This window comes from Lutra lutra, chromosome 17 (assembly GCF_902655055.1).
Source record: "Lutra lutra chromosome 17, mLutLut1.2, whole genome shotgun sequence".
NCBI classification, from domain to species: Eukaryota; Metazoa; Chordata; class Mammalia; order Carnivora; family Mustelidae; genus Lutra; species Lutra lutra.
Genome location: NC_062294.1, coordinates 46,678,554 through 46,698,861, shown reverse-complemented (window position 1 = coordinate 46,698,861; position 20,308 = coordinate 46,678,554). Strand labels below are relative to the sequence as shown.

General features: G+C 46.4%; 1 protein-coding gene across 1 annotated transcript; it reads right to left on the bottom strand.

Moving 5' to 3' along the window:
• Positions 1-10,357: 10,357 nt before the first annotated feature.
• Positions 10,358-19,913, bottom strand: PSMC4 (proteasome 26S subunit, ATPase 4). Its single transcript, XM_047711986.1, has 11 exons — positions 19,778-19,913; positions 18,855-18,953; positions 18,553-18,739; positions 16,620-16,766; positions 16,429-16,538; positions 16,246-16,339; positions 11,518-11,685; positions 11,360-11,436; positions 11,046-11,214; positions 10,776-10,831; positions 10,358-10,603 (listed from the first exon to the last, which is right to left on the bottom strand). The coding sequence occupies exons 1-11, from the start codon at positions 19,811-19,813 to the stop codon at positions 10,490-10,492; spliced, it is 1,257 nt and encodes a 418-aa protein (XP_047567942.1). The 5' UTR covers positions 19,814-19,913; the 3' UTR covers positions 10,358-10,489.
• Positions 19,914-20,308: the final 395 nt, after the last annotated feature.

Below are 20,308 nucleotides of genomic sequence, written 5' to 3'. Positions count from 1 at the left end.
AGAGAGAAAGAGGAGAAAGCACCTCCCTTGCTAAGCAGAGAGCCCAATGCGGGGCTCAATCCCAGGACCCTGGGATCATGACCTGAGCCGAAGGCAGAGGCTTTAACCCACTGAGCCACCCAGGCACCCCAGAATAGGGACATTCTTATAGTAAAACTTACTCATTGTTTATCTGAAATACAAAAATTAAAATACAAATTCGAAGGGATACATGCACCCTGATTTTATAGCATCATTATCAACAATAGCCAAACTATGGATAGAACCTAAGTGTGCATTGACTGATGAATGGATAAAGAAGATATGGTGTGTATGTATGTATGTGTGTATACATATATAGGTATAATATTATGAGCACTGGGTGTTGTATGTAAGTAACGAACCACCGAATTCTACTCCAGAAACCAATATTGCGCTGTATATTAACTACCTAAAATTTAAATTAAAAAATAATTTAAAAAATAAATAAAATTTTTAAAAAAGAAATGAAAGAAGTAATATTACCAAGTTTATAGGAGAGTACTATGAACAATTTGTGCCAGCAAACTGGATAGCCTAGATGAAATGGACAAATCGCTAGAAACACAACCTCATAAGACTGAATCATGAAGAAATAGAAAATCTAAATATACTTAGAACTAGAAAGGAGATTGAATCAGCATTCTAGTACCTTCCAACAAAGAAAAGCTTGGGATCAAACAGCCTCACTGGTGAATTCTTCCAAATGATTTTAGATCTTAATTCTTTTATGGTACCATAGGCATGTATGTAAGATATGAATTTCCCACTAAAAACATCCTTAACTGCATCCCATACATTTTGATAGGCTTTGTTTTTATTCTCCTTCAGTTCAAAATACTTTCTAATTTCTCATAATTTTTTTGAGTCCTAGAGTATTTAGAAATGTGTTGATTAAAATATTTTTGGATCCCACATTTCCTTAGTTATTGATTTCTGATTTATTTCCATTGTAGTCAGAGAACATACTTAGCATGATTTCATTTTTAAAAAAATTTATTAAGATGCTTTATGGTCTAGCATATTACTTTGCCTGGAGAGAATAATAGGGCATGCTACCTTGAAAAGAGTGTGTATTCTTCTCTTGGTAGAGTGTTCAATAAATGTCAGCTTAGTCAAATTGTTTGCTAGTATTATTTAAGTTTTCTGTATTCCTGCTGATTTTCTGCTGGATTGTTATATCAATTATTGAGAGTATATTGCTTAACTTTCCAACTTCTATGAATGAATTGTCTATATCTCCATTCAATTTTGTCAGTTTTTATTTTGTATAACTGTGGGTTCTGTTGTTAGGGGCATACATATTCATAATTGTTATGTTTTCTTGAGGAAATTATCCTTTTATTATTAAATAATGTCCTTTTTCTCTAATAACTTTTTAAAAACATATTTTATCTGATATTAATGTGACCACCCCTTCTCTCTTCTGGCCAGTCTTCATATGATGTATCTTTTTCCATTTTTTTCACCCTATTTCTGTCTACTGATAAGTTCAATTTATGTCTGCTATTTTGCTATTTTTCTATATGCCTCGTGTTTTGTTTTTTTTTTTTAATATCTACCTTGTATTTGTTAAGCAACAGTGTATTTGGCATCCCCAAGGAAGATCTGGGGTTTATCTTCTTGTTTATGAGTTTGGTATACTGATTAAAATCATTAGATGCTTTTTAAAAATTCTTTTTAAAACTCCAGTCCATATACTAGAGAAGGGGGGAAGGGCAGAGGGGAAGAGAGAGAGAGAGAGAATCTTAAGCAGGGTCCACTCCCAGGATGGAGCCCAACATCAGTGCTTGATCTCACAGCCCTGGGATCATGACCTGAGATGAAACCAAGAGTCAGCAGCCCAACCCCCGATTGCACCATCCCGGCATCCTTGTCAGAACTTTTCAAAGTCCCCTGTCCCTGTCTTATTTTCCAGTTCTCCCAACCAGTTTCATAGCCCTAGGCGGATGTGATGCTGATATTCAGAGTGACACCCCTTGCTATTGTTTTCAATAATGTCCTGAGGACAGACCTTTTCCAGAGTTTCAAACCAGGTGAGTCCCCTCTGATGACTACCAGACCTCACAGTTTCTGTACTTTCTAGTATTGGTTGAGAACGAATGAGAATGACCCAAGGTAGAATGTCACAAATTCCACCGCTCTTAGTGAAGTTCAGTAGTGTTTCTTCAATAAATGCTTTTTAGTTTGTCATGTAAATTCAGTTAATTTATAGTGTTCTAAAATGGGAAATTTTTTTGCTTTTTTTTTTTTTAATCTGAGGGAGATTTACTGAGATCCTTACTGCACCATTTCAAACATCCCATCTTAGCAGTTTCTCATAGGGTTAAATGTACATATGACTTAGAAATTCCACTCCGAGGTATTTACCCTAAAGAAATGAAAACTTATGTTCACACCAAAACCTGTACAGTAATGTTTGTAGAAGCTCTATTCATAATCCCCAAAACTTGGAAACAAGGGAAGGACAACTCACAGAATGGGAGAAAATATTTGCAAATCATATATCTGATAAAGAATTTATATCTAGGATACAGAAAAAAATGCTTATAATTCAAAAATCAAAATATAAATAAATACATTTATTTATATTTTATATATAAATATATAATATATATAATATATTTAAATTACACAAATCAGGGGCACCTGGGTGGCTCAGTGGGTTGGAGCCTCTGCCTTTGGCTCAGGTCATGATCCTGGGGTCCTGGGATCGAGCCCCGTGTCGGGCTCTTTGCTCAGCGGGGAGCCTGCTTCCTCCTCTCTCTCTGCCTGTCTCTCTGCCTACTTGTGATCTCACTCTCTCTGTCAAATAAATAAATAAAATCTTTTTAAAAAATTACACAAATCATATAAATTTATAAATTATATAAATAAATATATATGAAAGTATATAAAAATATATAAATATAAGTAATTACAATTTGGCAAAGATTCTGAATGACTATTCCACCAAGGCAATATACAAATGACCAGCAAGCACTTGAAAAGATGGTCAACATTATTAACCAGCAGGGAAACACAAATCGAAATCACACTGAGTTACAATTTCATACCCATTAAGGTGATTAGAATTTTAAAAAAGAGATAATAGGGGTGCCTGGGTGGCTCAGGGGGTTAAGCCTCTGCCTTTGGCTCAGGTCATGATCTCAAGGCCCTGGGATGGACCCCTGCATCGGGCTCTCTGCTCAGCGGGGAGCCTGCTTCCCCCCTTTCTCTGCCTGCCTCTCTGCCTACTTGTGATCTCTCTCTCTGTGGCAAATAAATAAATAAAATCTTTTAAAAAAGAGAGAGAGAGATAATAGGTGTTGGTGAAGTAGAGAAATTGGAATTCTCAGACACTGCTGGTGGGAGTGTAAAATGGTGCAGTTACATGGGTTAACAGGCTAGTGGTTCCTTAAATGATTAAACATAGTGTTCCCATATCACCCAGCAATTCCACTTCTGGGTGTGTACCCAAGAGAAATAAAAAACATGTTCAGACAAAAACTTGTAAATGGAGGAGTACCTTTGATGGGTGGGGAGGGCCAATCTGTGCAGCTCTTCACTCACACTAGGAAGATGGCTCAAAGACTTCTCCTGATGAGGTGGGCACCCCTTACCTCCAGGGCTCTGCAGAACCCTCACAGTACAGTCCTGGAGGCCTGACATGAACAATATACATGCACCAGAGTCTCCACAGTGACTTTTAACATCCGGGTGGACCTGACTTTCAAGACGGAGTTGTCAACAGTGAGACACCAGTGCTTGTGGGTTTCCATGCATAGTGGTGTGGCCCCTGCAATTTTTTTCTCTCAGGCCAAGGCTAGAGAAGATAGTGGCCGAACAACATGGAAAGGTGGTAATGACCAAGGTGGACATTAATGACCATACATTATGAGTATGATATATCAGCTGTTCCCCAATGTGCTGGCCATCAAGAAAGGGACATGGGGCACAAGTTTGTAGGTATCAGGGACCAGTTGGAAAGCCTCCTAAAGAAACCAATCGACTGACAAACAGGGAAGAGTCCTATTTCCCCTTATCCCCTGGATCCCCATGGTCCCAGGGAAGGACTCTGGTGGAACTCACAGCCCTTCTGTGCCTTCCCTTCCCACTTCTTCCCTTTGTCTGACCCCCATGGGCCCATGCTTTGGAGACCAGGCCTCTAGACATAGGGGCCTCTAATATTTTCAACCCAGTTGACTGCCCGTGGTGGCCACCAGAGGAATGGTACTGCTGCTAGTCTGGGGACTGCCATCTTCCTACCTTTGTTTTTCCTTCTAGGGCTTGTTGCCATTCTCCCAAGATCCCTGGAGAGAGCCCTGGGGCCAGCCAGAGTGTTACTGTTCCAGCAGTAACAGCCTGGTTCTCATCTCCTTGGTCCCTTCTGATCTGAACCCAGGTTTCTGGCTCATTTGCTTCTTGTAATTTTCTTTCCTGCTGTTTTTGTTTCATTTTGTTTTTTGTTTTGTTTTGTTTTGGTTTAAAAATTTTAAGGAAAAAAAAACCCCAAAGTAAGAATAATATATAATTCTCTCATTTATTATAAGTTTATAATAAAACTTTATGTAGGGGCGCCTGGGTGGCTCAGTGGATTAAGCCTCTGCCTTCGGCTCAGGTCATGATCCTAGGGTCCTGGGATCAAGCACCACATCCGGCTCTCTGCTCAGCAGGGAGCTTGCTTCGCAACCCCCCCCCCACCTCTGCCTGCCTCTCTGCCTATTTGTGATCTCTGTCTGTCAAATAAAAAAAAAAAAAAACTTTATGTGATTACTACCTCCTGCTGTGAAGAACAGACCCTGGGCTTTACAATAAAATTATCCCATAGCTGCCTCTCCCCCACCCAAAGAGCCTCTTTCCTTTTTTCCTCCTAGGCACAAAGGCAGCTTTGGGCTGGGGGAGCCCTGCAAACCCATGACTCTGGAAGGCTGGGGACACTGTCTTCCCTCACCATCAGCTGGCCCTTTGGTTCTCTGAGCAGGAGGCTTAAACTGTGAACAAACCAGACCAAACTAGAATTCGAATTACCCCCCCCCCCCCCCCCCCCCCCGCCAAGATCGTTAAAATTGTAAATGGATTTTTACAACAGCATTATCCACAATAGCCAAAATGTGGAAGTAAGTGTATGTCCATCAACAGGTGGAGAAGCAAAATGTGGCTGTTGTGGGATGAATTTGTCTCCCCAAAATTCATATATTGAAGTCCTAGCACCGAGTACCTCAGAAGGTGATTTGGAGATTGGGTCTTGAGAGAAGTAATTAAGGTTTAGTGAAGTCATGAATGTGGGCCCTAGTGCAATGACTAGTGTCTTTATAAAAAGAGATTGGGGGCTGGGGCGCCTGGGTGGCTCAGTGGGTTAAAGCCTCTGCCTTTGGCTCAGGTTATGATCCCGGCATCCTGGGATCAATCCCCGCATCGGGCTCTCTGCTCAGCAGGGAGCCTGCTTCCTCCTCTCTCTCTGCCTGCCTCTGCCTACTTGTGATCTGTCAAATAAGTAAATAAACTCTTTAAAAAGAGAGAGAGATTAGGGGGCACCTGGGTGGCTCAGTGGGTTAAGCCTCTGCCTTTGGCTCAGGTCATGGTCTCAGGCTCCTGGGATCGAGCCCTGCATCATCAGGCTCTCTGCTCAGCGGGGAGCCTGCTTCCCTTCCTCTCTCTCTGCCTGCCTCTCTGCCTACTTGTGATCTCTGTCTGTCAAATAAATAAATAAAATCCTAAAAAAAAAAGAAATAAAAAGATTAGGACACAGGCTTGCCCATACAGAAGGAAGACCATGTGAAGACACAGGGAGAAGAAACAACCCTGCTGACACATTCATGTTGGACATTGAGCCTGTACAAATACGAGGAAACACCTTTCTGTTGTTGAAGCCAGCACCCTGTGGTACTTTGTCACGGCAGTCCTTGCAATCAAATCCAGTGGATCAAACGCAAGGAATGAGGTAGTGATCTACACTATAACTGGGATGAACCTTGAAAAACATTCTGCTAAGTGAAAACAAACAAACAAACAAACATAACATAACATAACCCAGTCACAAAAGACCACACACGTTCTATGATCACATTCAGATGACATTCCAGAATAGGGACATTCAGAGATGAAAGTAGATTAGTGGTTGCTTATGGCTTCAAGGACTTGGGGGTGGGGATGGTCTTTTTTAATTGAGTTGTGCTTATGTGTAAAATTGCTGTTAACATTCCTGAACAAGTTTCCTGTAGGTATATATTTCTAATTCTCTCGCACAGATGCCCAGGAGTGAAATTACTAGATCATAGTATAGATCTGTGTTTAATTTGACAAGAAATGCCAAATTGTTTTATATAGTAGTTGTGCCAGCTTATACTCTCAGAAGTGATACGTGACAGTTCCAGTTTCTCCACAGCCTTGTTAACGTTTGACATCGTCTGTCTTTCACATTTTAATCATTCTGGTAGATACGTTGTACTTACTACTGTGATTGCTTTGTGTTTTTCTTGGCGACTTGAGGGCTCATGATAATACCATTCTTACAAATGGGTAATCCCCAAATGCTTTTAGACCCTGGCTAGAAGTCAGTCAGTTGGTCTTCTTGAGCTGCTGGTTAAGTGCACACCCTAACTACCTCTCTCGTTGGGCAGTCACACTCCAGGACACTGTACATGCACCCTAATTGCCCCAGCACCAGGTACCAACCAGGGACAGCCCCTCTTCCCCAGAGCCTGCTGAAATTATTCAAAGTCACAGTCCTAAGCCTGCTTACCTTTGCCTCTTTCATTTCTTCCCACAGAAAAAGCAATAAAAGTGCTTGCCCACTGTTCTCTTCTCTCCTGTGGCCTTGTGTGTGACACTGGCACTTCCCCAGAGCGACCCCATGTGGCATGCTGTGTTCTCCCCTGGGAACTGTGAGTATAATAAATTGTAAAATTCTCCACTCACTCTCTCTTGATCTGCATCGCCATAGCTTACCCAAAGTAATATGGTTTAAATACTCATGATGTGAACTTTTTTCTTTTTCTTTTGGTGTTTTTTTGGCCATTTGTCTATCTTTTGTGAAGTGTCTGTTCATATCTTTTGCCCATTTTTTGGTTTTGATTTTCATCCTATTAAGTTGAGTTCTTTAAATATGCTAAAGAGAAGCCCCTTTTGTATGTATGTATTATAAATATTTTGTGTTAGCCCATAACTTAATTTTCACTGTCCTAATGGTATCTTTTGATGCTAAATTTTTCATTTGGGGGAAGTTCAATTGATATATATATTTTTTAAGTTAGGGCTTTTTGCTTGCTCCAAGGTTGTAAGGATATTCTACCATATTTAATTTTAGAAACTTCATAGTTCTTTTATGTCTTTGATTCACCTCAATTTAATTTGGGAGGATGGAGTTAGATATAGGTTGAGGTTAATTTTCCCAAGTTTATCCCATTGTTTCAGCACCATTTTTTGAAAGCACTGTCCTTTCTTGCATTGAACTGCCTTGGAGTTTTTAAGGACTATTAAATGACTATATGAATATAGGTCTATTTCTTGATCCTCTATTTTGTTCCACTTATCAATTTATCATTATACCAATACCACATTGCCTTGATTTAGCTTCAGAGTAAATTAGCTTGAATTCCGGTAGTATAAATCCCCCAGCTTTGTTCTTCTTTTAATATACCCTGAAGTATTCTAAGTCCTTTGCATGTCCATATATTTACAATCAACCGAGCAATTTCTGAAGTGCCTGTTGGGATTTCAGTTCACTTCCATTAAACATACAGTTCAATTTGAGGAAGATCGATTTCTAAACTCAGCCATGATTATGGCACATCTTTCCATTTATTTAGGCATTCTCTAGCTTTTCACAGCAAAATTGTGTAATTTTCAGGTGTGTGTTTTGTTAAATTTATTCCTAGTATTTTATGTTCTCTAAAAATGGAACTTTTCTCTTTTAAATTTCATTTTCATTTCTCTGCTGTAATATAAAAATTCAAATTGGAGGCATATATCATCCTTGAAACTATAAATCTTTCCCACAAAGAAAACTCCAGGTTCAGATGACTTTAATGTCAACTGGACCCAAGATTTAAGAAAGAAATAATACGACACCAATATCCCTTTCAGAAAATAGAGAAAGAAGGAACATTTCCCATTTCAACTTAACACTGATACTAAAATCTGAGAAAGGTATTATGAGGAAAAAAAATCATAGACCAAAATCAGTCATAAGCATAGACACAGGGGCACCTGGGTGGCTCAGTGGGTTAAAGCCTCTGCCTTTGGCTCAGGTCATGATCCCAGGGTCCTGGCACTGAGACCTGAATGGGGCTCCCTGCTCGGTGGGGAGCCTGCTTCCTCCTCTTTCTATGCCTGCCTCTCTGCCTACTTTTTGTGATCTCTGTCAAATAAATAAATAAAAATCCTTAAGCATACACATAAAAATCTCCAAACCTTCCCCCCACCACAAACCCACAATTAGCAAATGGAATTCAGCAGTATATATAAAGGATAATACATCATGACCAGGTGGGGCCTAACCTAGGAATTCAAGGCTGGTATGACATTCTAAAATTAATCAAAATAATTCAGTATCTTAAGAAACCAAAAGATCGTGTCAGTAGTTGCTTTTTATGTATTTGGCAAAACTCGATACAATTCATGAGGACTCTCGATAAGCTACGAATGAAACAAAACTCTCCCAGTTTGAGAAGGGATGTGTACGAAAATGAACATCTAACAGACACCTTGTGATAAAATATTCATTGGTTTTTCCCTACGGTCAGAAACAAGGTGCTTCCATTCAACACTGTCCTGTTACGTGTATACGTACGTAGAGTGTAGAGCAAAACAAAAGCATACCCTCACGCGCGCACCCTCACCGCGTATTTCCAGTCTACTCCAAGAGTCAACTACTTCCCATCCTCTTGTTTGTTTTGAAATTCACTTCCATATTTCCAAAGTCTATGCTTTTGTTAATTCATCAGTTTTAGGTATTAGCTGCTACTGAGTGGGAAAGATGAGGGTTTAATGTGTCTGAACAACCCATTCTCTTTTCTTTCTCTCATGCTGCTCAGTTTCCTGATAGAATCCTTCAGTTGCCTGCCTGGGGCTCTCACTTAGGCTTCTTTGGCACACGCGCCCTCTCTCATCCCCGCTTCAGGCCTGCCAGTCCAGGGACCCAAGGTCCAGCCTTTCCTGGAGTAAACCTCCAGCCAGGCTGGAGAAGGGGCTTGGAGCCTGGAATAACAACAGTTCATTCCTTCACTGCAGGTCAGGTTCAAGTCCCACTTAGTGTATGAATTCTGATTTTTGTGTAGCCGTTCTGGTAGTCCACATTTCCAGCCCTCCCCTTCAGAACGGGGCACCTGTGATCTCTCAAGTGTGAGAATCCGTTTGGGCTCCCCTGTAGCTCAGGCTCAGTTGGGTTGATGAGCAGTTATCAGCCTCTCCCCAAAACTGTGTTGCTCCTATGTCCTCTCTCCTCCTGTGTCCTTGTGAATGTCCATCTTGCTTTCTTCTCTCCTTACTCTTATTTTAGTGAGTTCTGGGGGGGGAAGAAAGGGTAACGTCTCCACTCAACCTGTCATGCTCCTCGGCAGAAGAATCACCCCCATCTCAAGGACTTGTGACTGTTTTTCCTTATATTTCCTTCCCAGCTCACCTTCAAATATATAGTGACATTCATGTATTTGTTCAAGAAATATTAAGTGAAAGTCTACCATGTGTAGGCACTGGGACTTGAATTGTGATCAGGTCACAATCCCTTGCCTATAGGAGGTTCCAGTTCGGAGGAGGGACACGCAAGCACGTGAGAAAGCCTAAGGGGGCGTAAGTGCCAAGCAGAGCAGGTACATGGGGCCAGTGGAACACAGAAGGTTTCTTTCCCAACTTGGGGCATTAGGGAAGGCTGCCACAGGGAGAGCCCTCAAGAGAGAATGGGCATTGGCCCAACCAAACACATTCGTGCCCCAAAAAGACCACATGGAGGAGAGCCAGAGACAGTCACAAAGCCCAGCCATCCCACTTCCTCTCCACAACCCTCATCCCTACTCTTGGGGACTCTGCGGGGCAATCTCCTCATCCTTGATACTCCCTCTGAGTGTGAGGAAGGCAGGAATCACCAAAGACACAAATGGTCTTCTACCTATGCTAGGAAATGTGGGCGGTGAAGTGTGTGGGGGCTTTATTTTGTGGTCAAGGGCCAGTCTGTGATTCGATTTCCACTCTTTTCCCCAAATTTCTAAAGTCATCTGATTTGAATTCTTTGCTTCTCTCTCAAACTGTAACCCAGGCCTGTACCTCACCCATTCATCTGTCAGGAGAACTGGAGGGACAGAATATCCTATTCATGGCCCAGTTTTCTCCAAAGGAGTGAAACTTTTAGGAAGAAATTGAACAGATTTAATCTTGTATATTTATTGAGTAAACCAATCCTGGGTAAAGAAAAAAGAACACTAGGTTTGGGGACAGAAGTTGGGAGGTGAGAGAAGTCCCCTCCTCTCCCCTCCCCTTCCCCCACAGGGATGGGTCACTTATAAAACTCATGCTCCTGCTCATCCTTCTTGATGACGGTCTTGTACGCTTTCTCGAAGTCCTTTGCCAGAACAATGTAGCGGTTCTCACGGACTGCCAACATTCCACTCTGTTGAGGGATGACAGTTAAAATCTATTCCCTAGCCCTAGTGATGGTGGGGGAAGAGACCAGGCCCCAAGCCCCAGGGAGACAACGTGGGACACGAGGATGGCGGCAGAGTGGTCTCAAAAAGGAAGGGTCTTCATACACCCCTCCCTCCAAAAGAGAAACCCTCACTCACCTCCTGACAGATGGAGTTGATATCAGCTCCCGAAATCTTATCTGGTCGGGCCACATCTGTGGCAGGTGAGTTAAGGAAACCATTCCCTGCACAAGAGGGTAAGTGCCTGGAACCAGAAGTCATCCTCAAGCTGTCTTTGTCACCACCCCCATCGTTGGACCCTGGTGTCCCGCCCTGCACAAGGTGGGTCGTGGTGAAGGCAGAGGTGGTGATGAAGATCCAGTCCCCACTCCCAACCGGGACCCTCCCCTCCCTTCTAGAGCAGGATACAATCTTCCAAGTCAACCTCCTCAGAGAGATTCATCTTGCTGGTGATAGTGGAGAAAATCAATCTCTTCTGGCGGCGGTCAGGGAGTGGAAATTCGATTTTACGGTCAAGGCGTCCTGGCCGCAGCAGGGCAGGATCCAGAGTGTCTGCTCTGTTTGTGGCCATGATCACCTGGCATTGGGGACAGGCCAGCTCAGACCTCTGTGCCCCCCCCACACCCTCCTTCCTGTCATGATACCTGCCCCCATACATGCCAGCCTCCACTTTTCCCTAATTCCCATACCACACCTCCCCCTGTCCACCCTGAACCCCGAACCTTGACGTTAACGTTCTGGTCAAATCCGTCCATTTGATTCAGCAGCTCCAGCAGGATTCTCTGAACCTCCCTGTCAGCTAGAGAGCGCAACACAGTCAGTCCTAGGCATCCCGTTCAAGCCTGCCCAAGACCCCAGGCCCTGCTGAGGCATCACTCACCCCCCGTCTGGGCGTCAAATCTCTTGGTGGCAATGGCATCGATCTCATCGATGAAGATGATGGCAGGTGCGTTCTCCTTGGCCAGGCGGAACACGTCCCGGACCATACGAGGGCCCTCGCCCAGGTACTTCTGTACAAACTCTGAGCCCACGACCCGGATAAATGCAGCTGATGGCGGGATGACAAGGGTTAGATGAGGAAGGGCCTCCCACGGGGCCGTGCTGCTTTACTGAAACTGAGAATCCCCTGAAGACATCCCTTTCTTTGACACCCACTCCAAGTAACCCAGCCATTCTCTCATTCCCTGGGGCTGCGTCCCAGATCCTGCTGGGAGAACCAGCCATCTGCCTGCTCCCCACAGCAACCCAGCAGCCCAAATCACGAATCCTATCACAGATGTGTCGTTTTTGGCACAACATTTAAATACCAGGACATCATCTCAAAAAAAAAAAAAAAAAAAAAAGGCATCTGTGCTTCAAAAGTCCATATGGAGGAAAACAGAGACATCTGTGGAATCTAAGACAGAAAAAACAAACCCCTGGATCTCCACATGTTGAAAAAATCAATAAGAGAAAAAAGAGATCTGTGGGGCGCCTGGGTGGCTCGGTTGTTAGGCGTCTGCCTTCGGCTCCCGTCATGATCCCAGGCTCGTGGGATCGGGCCCCACATCAGGCTCCCTGATCAGGGGAGCCTGCATCTCCCTCTCCCACTCCCCCTGCTTGTGTTCCCTCTCTTGCGTCTCTTCTCTCTCTCTCTCTGTCAAATAAATAGAATCTTTACCAAAAAAAAAAAAAGGAGATGCTGTCCATACACTACGGTATCATACCACCTCACTGAGAGCTTGGAGTTCCGTTTGGTATGGAAAAGGACCCACTTTTGAATATCATGCAAGAATCCGGGATCCCAAGCACATATTCTAATTAACTAGCAAGTGGCAATGTGGCTGAAGACAGGCTTGTTCTGGGCCTCTCCTTTTGAACTTATTTCTTAAAGTCTAACTTATTTGTTAACGACTAGATGTGGCTCTGCGAGGCATGGATCAACCCCCAGAACCCTCCTTTCAGCCACCGCAGGGAAGGGAGCCACACTGTCCACGATGCAGCCCTGTGGGTCTTCTGTCCTAACCTGGAGCCGTGCACTTGGCTGGCCTGCCCTTCCATGCCCTAACATCCAGCATCCACAGCTGGCTCAAGGTGTCCCTCCTCTGCGATAACTTCATTACGTGCGGGCTTGCTCAATGGCAAACCTCAGGGTATCAAAACACATCCCAGGGTCTGCTTCCGCCACACATTTCTGTGGCTGCTCTGCAGGTGTCCATGCTGTTAACTGTGAAATCCCAACTTCTGAGCTCCCCGTATCTGACTCGGGTCTTGGTCTGTCTGCCTTCCCCACACTCAGCTGCTGCAGTGCCCCGTCCCCCTGCCTCCCCTTCCCCATCCTCCCAATCTCTTGTACTGTGTTTCAGTGAAAATCTCCAGGTCACTGAATTATAGCGCGTCCCACATTCACTCCATCTTCCCACTTCCTTCCCAGTCCTGTGAAGGTCACCATTACCCACCCCCTCCATGACCCAAGGGAGGAAATGGAAGTTGCTCCTGACCCCTCCCACTTGCCAACCCCTTCTAGTCAGTCAGTAAATCCGGTCACTTCTACCCCTTGATTCTACCTTCTCTCCAACCACCTCCAAGGCCTTTGCCCAAGGCTACAACAGTCCTCCCGATCACTCCAAAGTCTTCTGATTGGCTGTCAGATTTCTCCTCCCTCCAGTTCACTTCCAGCTGCCAGGATCATCTTTCAAAAAGCTAATCTGATCATACCACTTCTCTAATGGGGTGGCCACTGGCTACATGTGGCTGCTGGGGAAATGGAAATGTTGCTGGTCCAAAATGAGACAGGCTGTCACTGTAAAATACTCATCGGACTTCCAGAGACTTAGCATAAACAAGTGTAAAATATCTTCATAGATGTCCACATAAAGAAAACAGGGTACATACATATAGTGGAATATTATTTGGCCTTAAAAAGGAATTCTGTTTTGACACCTGCTCCAGCATGGATGAGCCCTGAAGACAAGAGGTTAAGTGAAAAAGCCCGTCACGAAAAGACGAACGTTGTACGATTCATCTACTTCTATGAGATACTCCTATATGACAGCCAAATTTATCGCCGCTGAATGCAGAATAGAGGTCATCAGGTTTGGGGGCGAAGGGGTCTGGAGAAACACGGAGTTAGCTTCTAATGGATACAAGTTTCAATCTGGGACGACAAACAAGTTCTGGAAATGAGATAGTGGTAGAGGTTGTGCAGCACTGTGAATTTTTTTAATACCACTGAATTGTAGACTTAAAAATTGGTTAGGGGCACCTGGGTGGCTCAGTTGGTGAAGCAACTGCCTTCAGCTCAGGTCATGATCCTGGAGTCCCAGGATGGAGTCCCACATCAGGCTACCTGCTGGGCTGGGAGTCTGCTTCTCCCTCTGATCTCTCCCCTCTCATGGTCTCTCTCTCTCAAATGAATAAATAAAACCTTTAAAAAAATTGGCTAAAATGGTAATTTTTGTTACATATATTTTATTAAAGAAAGTAATAGGAAAAAATCTCAAATTTTCTCTCTGCTACCTGTCCAAATAATGATATTTTGAGGATACTTGTTAGATAAGATTTAATAGGTTCACCTATTACTTCTAACTTATTTTTTTAAATGGGTACTTAAAATTTTAAAATTCTAGATGCGGCTTGCGTTGTATTTCTATTGACCCCTGCCTGTCTAAAGCCACCCTGCTCTCAGGACAATGTGCAAAATCTGAGATTCATGCTGAGACTATATTTACAACATTTCTGAGTTCCCCAGTCTCACCGCTGGGGTCCTGCCAAGCACAGCCCTCTTTCAGCCAGGCCCCCAACACTGGCTGACCAAGTACCACAGTGAGATTACTGGGCAGGCACTGGAAACATGGGAAAGAACCAAGGTACAAGGTCCTGCCCTTGTGGAGTTTAGTCATGGCCTACTCACGACTCACTAAATAAAAGTTCTTTCCCACCCCCGGCCTTTGCATATACTACTCTGGGATGCTCCCTCCCAGCTGCGTGCCCAACAAATCGCTCATGCCTCGCTTCCTCTGGGAAGCCCCACCTGAGATGCACAGGCAGAATGGACCTACTCGCCCCCCCTGTAAGGGCAATCCCATTTCTCTCCCTGCTTCTCCAGGGCATCTGCTGCTCAGCAGACTGCTCCCACTCAACCTCCCCTGTAACTGTGAGCCCCTCCTTCACTCCTTTCGAGTATAGGGCCTCCCTATTATTCCTGGGACACTAAGCACGTTTCAGCCTCCCCCAGACATCCTCAGGACTCACTCTTGCACGTATTTTAGGTCTTTATGTAAAACGTTGCCTCATAAACGTCTTCCGAGACCATCCCCCAGTTTTGCCACGCAAAGTGGCAGCCATACTATTCTCTATCCCCTGGTCCTGCTTCCTCTCATCGCACATTCGGCACCATGTGATCTCTAATCTGCTCACCTGTTTATCTGTTCAAGTACATCCCCAACTAAGACATCACCTCCACAAAGAAAGAAAACTTCGTTCTGTTCACTGCCACGTCTCTGGCACCTAGAACACGGCTTGGCAGACATCAGGTATTCAATAAATAGTAACTGGATTCTAAGTGTTTCTTTTTCTTTTTCCCCAGTCACACTGGGAGATTCTCCACCACAGGGGACACGTCTGAGCTCAGCTCAGGGCCTGGGAGAGCAGAAGTCCCAGGAACCTCTAAGCAAATGAACGTTTGTAACAATGGCTGACATTTCTTGTCCACTCTCTACGTGCCAGGTATGGTTCTAGCTTTATATTGATTTAATCCTCTGAGTAATCCAGACAGATAGGAAACAGGAGTCAGAGAGAGACTAACTTACTGAGTAGTGACATACACGAGCTTACATAAATGGTTGTAGGGGAGGCAGATCTCAAACCCACTCAGCCTGGCCCAGAAAACCCACTGCTTAACCACTGCCTCCTACTGCCCCCCAACTCGCATGTTAGGATTTTAAGATGTGCTGAGCTGATCCTCAGGCTTTACAAACAGTAATATAGTGACCTTCAGACATTTTTGTCTGGAACCTATGATAAGAAATACATAAGAATTACGTGTATAAGAAAAAGAGGGTGCCTGGGTGGCTCAGTGGCTTAAGCCTCTGCCTTCGGCTCAGGTCACGATCTCAGGGTGCTGGGATCAAGCCCACATCGGGCTCTCTGCTCAGCAGGGAGCCTGCTTCCCCCTCTCTCTCTGCCTGCCTCTCTGTCTGCTTGTGATCTGTCAAATAAATAAATAAAATCTTAAAAAAAAGAAAAAGAATACATACATAAACAACCACAAGTGTGTGTGTGTGCAACAGGTTTTGACAAAGTCATATGAGCTCCTACTATGTGGGATGGACTCTGATGTTTCCGGTTTCATTTTCTTAAATGCTGGTTGCAACCCATGAATTTGAACTCACGGTTACTGATGGGTGACAACCCACTGAGAGGCAAGTCTTCTGTGAGACGAGGGAACTGAAGCACGAGGCAGTGAAGCCACCTCCCCAAGATGGCACAGCCAGTAAGAGTCACCCTGGGGCTTTGACCCCACAGCCCCCGTTCTTAATCACCACACCTCGTCACTTCCTGGGGAACATGAGAAAGCAGGGGGCGAGGTCCTGAGCCCAGAAGGCCAGAGCTCCAGGGAGCGGCTCACCTGTCGTGTGATGAGCCACGGCCTTTGCCAACATGGTCTTCCCGCAGCCGGGTGGGCCGTACATGAGGACACCTCGGGGAGGGTCGATGCCGATCTGAAACGCGGAGGTAAGGGAGGATGAGCCAGGGAGTCCCACCGCCAACTCGAGGCCCAGGGCGGAGGGGGGCCCTCCCAGCCCCTCACCTGCTTATAGAGCTCGAAGTGTGTAAGCGGGAGCTCCACAGCCTCCCGCACCTCCTGCTTCTGGATGTCCATGCCCCCAATGTCTGCATACATCACATCTGGCTTCTGGTCTGGTGGGAGAGCAGAGCGGGGGCTCCCAGCCTGGCCTCAAGGTCCCCTCAGGCCCACCGGCCCCAGGCTCCCCCTCCCACCTGAGGTGAGCATCATGATGCTGCTGTCGGCCTCGGGCGGCAGCACGTCCACCAGGGCGTTGCTGTGTTTGTGGAGGGCCACCGAGGCATTCGGCTTGAGCAGCTCCCGGTCAATGGTGCTCAGGATGCGCACGTAGTAGTTGGAGCCTTTGGGAGACGGGGCGGGGGGTGGGGGGTGGGGCAAGTCAGAAGTGCCAGAACCTCAGAACCATCTCCTTCCCCGAACCCTGCAGTTGTAGTAGCCACTAGGCCACTGGTATATTTCACTCAGACCCAGAATGGCCCTCCTGGCCTCTAGTCTTGCATTCCCCTGGCCATCCCCACATTCATGATGACAGTTTCCTTGTCCATCTTCAGCTCCAATAGTCTCGCGAGCTACAGTCCTAGCTGAACAGCAGCCTCCTGGACTGCATCCCCCAGCATGTCCCCAGGGTCTCCCTCACTCACTGGGTTCCAATATGGTCTCAGTATCTTCTCTCAAACTGTGCTGCTCCTCCTGGGTCCCCGTCTCAGGGAGGCCCATGGTCCCTAGTCACCAGCCAGAGTCCCAAGCCTCATTCTGGACCTTTCTCCCCAGCCCTCCACAGCCCATCAGTCCCTACGCAATTCCCCTCAGCCTCCTGAATGTCTCCAACCAACCTCCTCTCCTTCCTCACAGAAGCCCCGTGATTCAGCCTTCTGCTCCCACCTAAGTCTCCACACCAGACTCCTCCCTGCTTGCCCAGCCCCCATCAACCTTCTGCTCTTATGGCAGTGATACACACCTCTGTCCAGCATCAGTCTCTCTCCTGACCTTCAGACCTGGCTGTCTAGCAGCCTCACAGACCCCTCGCTGTGAAGTCCAAAACTGCCTACACTGCCTCCCTCCAAACCTACTCTTCTGCCCATGTCAGCATCTCAGGGACAGCCCCATTGTCCCCCTAAGTCCTACAGGTCCAAGACATACGCCTCATTCCAGGTTACCTCCCTCCCTTCACCACATCACCTCCAGCCCAACAGTCCAATTCCAGGCTCAGTTATACACCTTTCCCCACCCTTCCAAAACATGCTTGGTCCGCAGGAGTAGAGGCCAAAAGCAGGAAATGACAGATAACACACAGAGATAACACCCATCATGAGGGCAGGGCCTGAGCCCGTGTTAACAACAGCAGCTACCACATACTGAGTCCTACCAGAGCCCAATCCCTTCACACTTCACCCATGGTTTCAAATTGCAGGTCCCAACTCAGTAACTGTCACATGAAATCAATTTAGAGGATCACATCCCGAACACAGTTTAAGACAAAACCAGACTAGAATGGAACAGGAAACATCAGAGTATGTGACACACAGTAAGGCTAAATATCATTTGATGAGACTTCCAGCATGTATACGTATGCCACTGACCCTTGAAGACTGCAGGGGTTAGCAGCGAAGAACCCCCCAGGCAATTGAAAATCCATACATAACTTGACTCCCTCAAAACTCAACTACTAATAGCCGTTGACCAGAAGCCTTACCAATACCATAAACAGTCAATTAACACGTGTTTTGTATGTTTTATCTATTATGTACTATATCCTTACAGTAAAGTAAGGCAGAAAAAATGTTACTGAGTGATTCGTAAGAAAATACGTTTATAGTACTGTACAGTATTTATCCAAAAATCCGTGTGTAAGACCCACACAGTTCAAACCTGTGCTGTTCAAAGGTCAGCTGTACATGTGGGTATATACATATACACGAACACACACAAAACATACACACACGTAGAGAGAGAATGTGAAATATACGTCTACTCTTATATCAAAGTTAGAAAAACACCATTACGTTGCTTTGCCTTGTTCGCTCTTCTAAGACTCCAGCACACTTCCTGGTCCGTGACCAGAAAGAGTTAACCGACACTGAACGAACAGATGAGCGAATGAGGTGCCCCCCACACCCGCCTGTGTACCTGTGGTGGAGCCCACAATGGCTGTGTTCTGATCCACAGCCTCCAGAAACTGCCCGATGACCAGTGGGATGCTCTGGATCCGCTTCACCTCTTCCTGGGCGTGGAGGAATTCCTTCTTCAAATTCTTCTGCTCATCCTTGATGTACTCCTCCTGCACCTCAAGGAACTCCAGCTCTTGCTGCAGCTTCTGTGAATGGAGAGGGGTAAGGCAGACGGCTGGCTCTGGCCCAGCTGAGCCACGCGGGAGTGGAAGGTATGGCGTGCTGGGCCCTGTGCAGGGTCCAGACTGGGGGTGACGGTACCTTGTAGCGGCTGTACAGGTCCTCCAGGTCCTCGGGCTCAGGCCCCAGGAAGGAAAGGCCAGTCTGGGGCCGTGACACAGACAGTGCTGGGATTTCATCCTAGAACAAGAGAGAAAACTCAGGCTGGAAGAGCATCTCCTCGTGAAAGGATCTAGAGCATCCTCCCCAATCCGCCATGAACCACTTGAGGCTCCAGACATCATTCAGCCCCTCTAAATAGACCCTACAAGCCTCTCAGCCCCCTAAATGGGCTCCTGATGTTACCCATTCATTCCCAGGGTCACCTGACTCTCAACGAGGGCCTAAAGGTCACATCAACTCCTTACAGGACTCCAAGGCCTCTTAACCCCTCAACAAGTTCCTAGTATCATACGGCTATCTCAATCGAGGCTGTTCTTCGGACATTCCAACAATACCCAGTTTTCCCCCAAACATCCCTCATGTCACAAAACCCAAACTCACATGAGGTCCTTATGTCGTCCAGTTCCCTACGTCGGCCGCAAACATCACGCGGCCAGACCACTGATATTACGCAGCCCCCCAACACCAGCCAAGCCCCGAACGTCAGTCAGCTCCCCCGCCCACATTGAGACATCATTCGGCCCACCGCCAAGGCCCTATCACTCACACCCCGACACATCCGCAGCCCCGCCGGGCCACCGATGTCACTAAGCACTCCTGGATAGCCCCCGAAATCATTCCGTGCCAAAGAATCCGGAACGTCACTCATTCCTGCAGCCGCGCGTCCTGAGCCTTACTGCCCTCCTAACATCATTCAGCCACCGAGCGAGGCCTCGGGGCGGCACAGAGCTCTCCACCGCGGCCTCCAGAACCAGCCAGACCTGGGCCGGAATTCCCGCAGCCACTCAGCACCCCACTCAGGTGGGCCTCGCCCTCTCCCCGCGAGCCTGGCCCCACCGGACCTGAGCTTTCTCCACCAAGATGCCTATTTCCTCCATAGTGACCAAGCCGGCCCCTGTGTGGCCCAGTCAGATCTAGTCACCGCTTCCGCCGACGCTGCCGGAAGACCAGGGCCTCAGTGGGTTCTGGGAAACGTAGTTTAAAATGTCGCTAGAGCAGGCTGGGTTGGGCCGCAAAGGATGGAGGGAAGGGAAGCCTTCGTCCTCGACTCCGCCCCCAAGACTGGCCAACGCGCCCTTCTTACCCTTCTTACCTTCTTACCCGGGCTTGGGATAGTGCGCTTGCGCAGTAGTGCGTGGAGGCAGGGCCTCTAGAGACGTCTGCGCGGGTTTTTTCTCGCCAGCAGGACGTTCTGCCTCTTTGCTTTTTCAATGGAGGAACTCGCAGATCCGTCAGGGAGAGCTTGGTGGCCAAGTGCTGGTGGCTCTCCAGCCCCATTTACTGGCGGGGCTGGAGATGCTCTGGGCGAGGTTGCCTAGAGGGGTTCCTTTAGGAGATATAAATGTGGGCTGCGTCCGAGGATTACCCGCCGC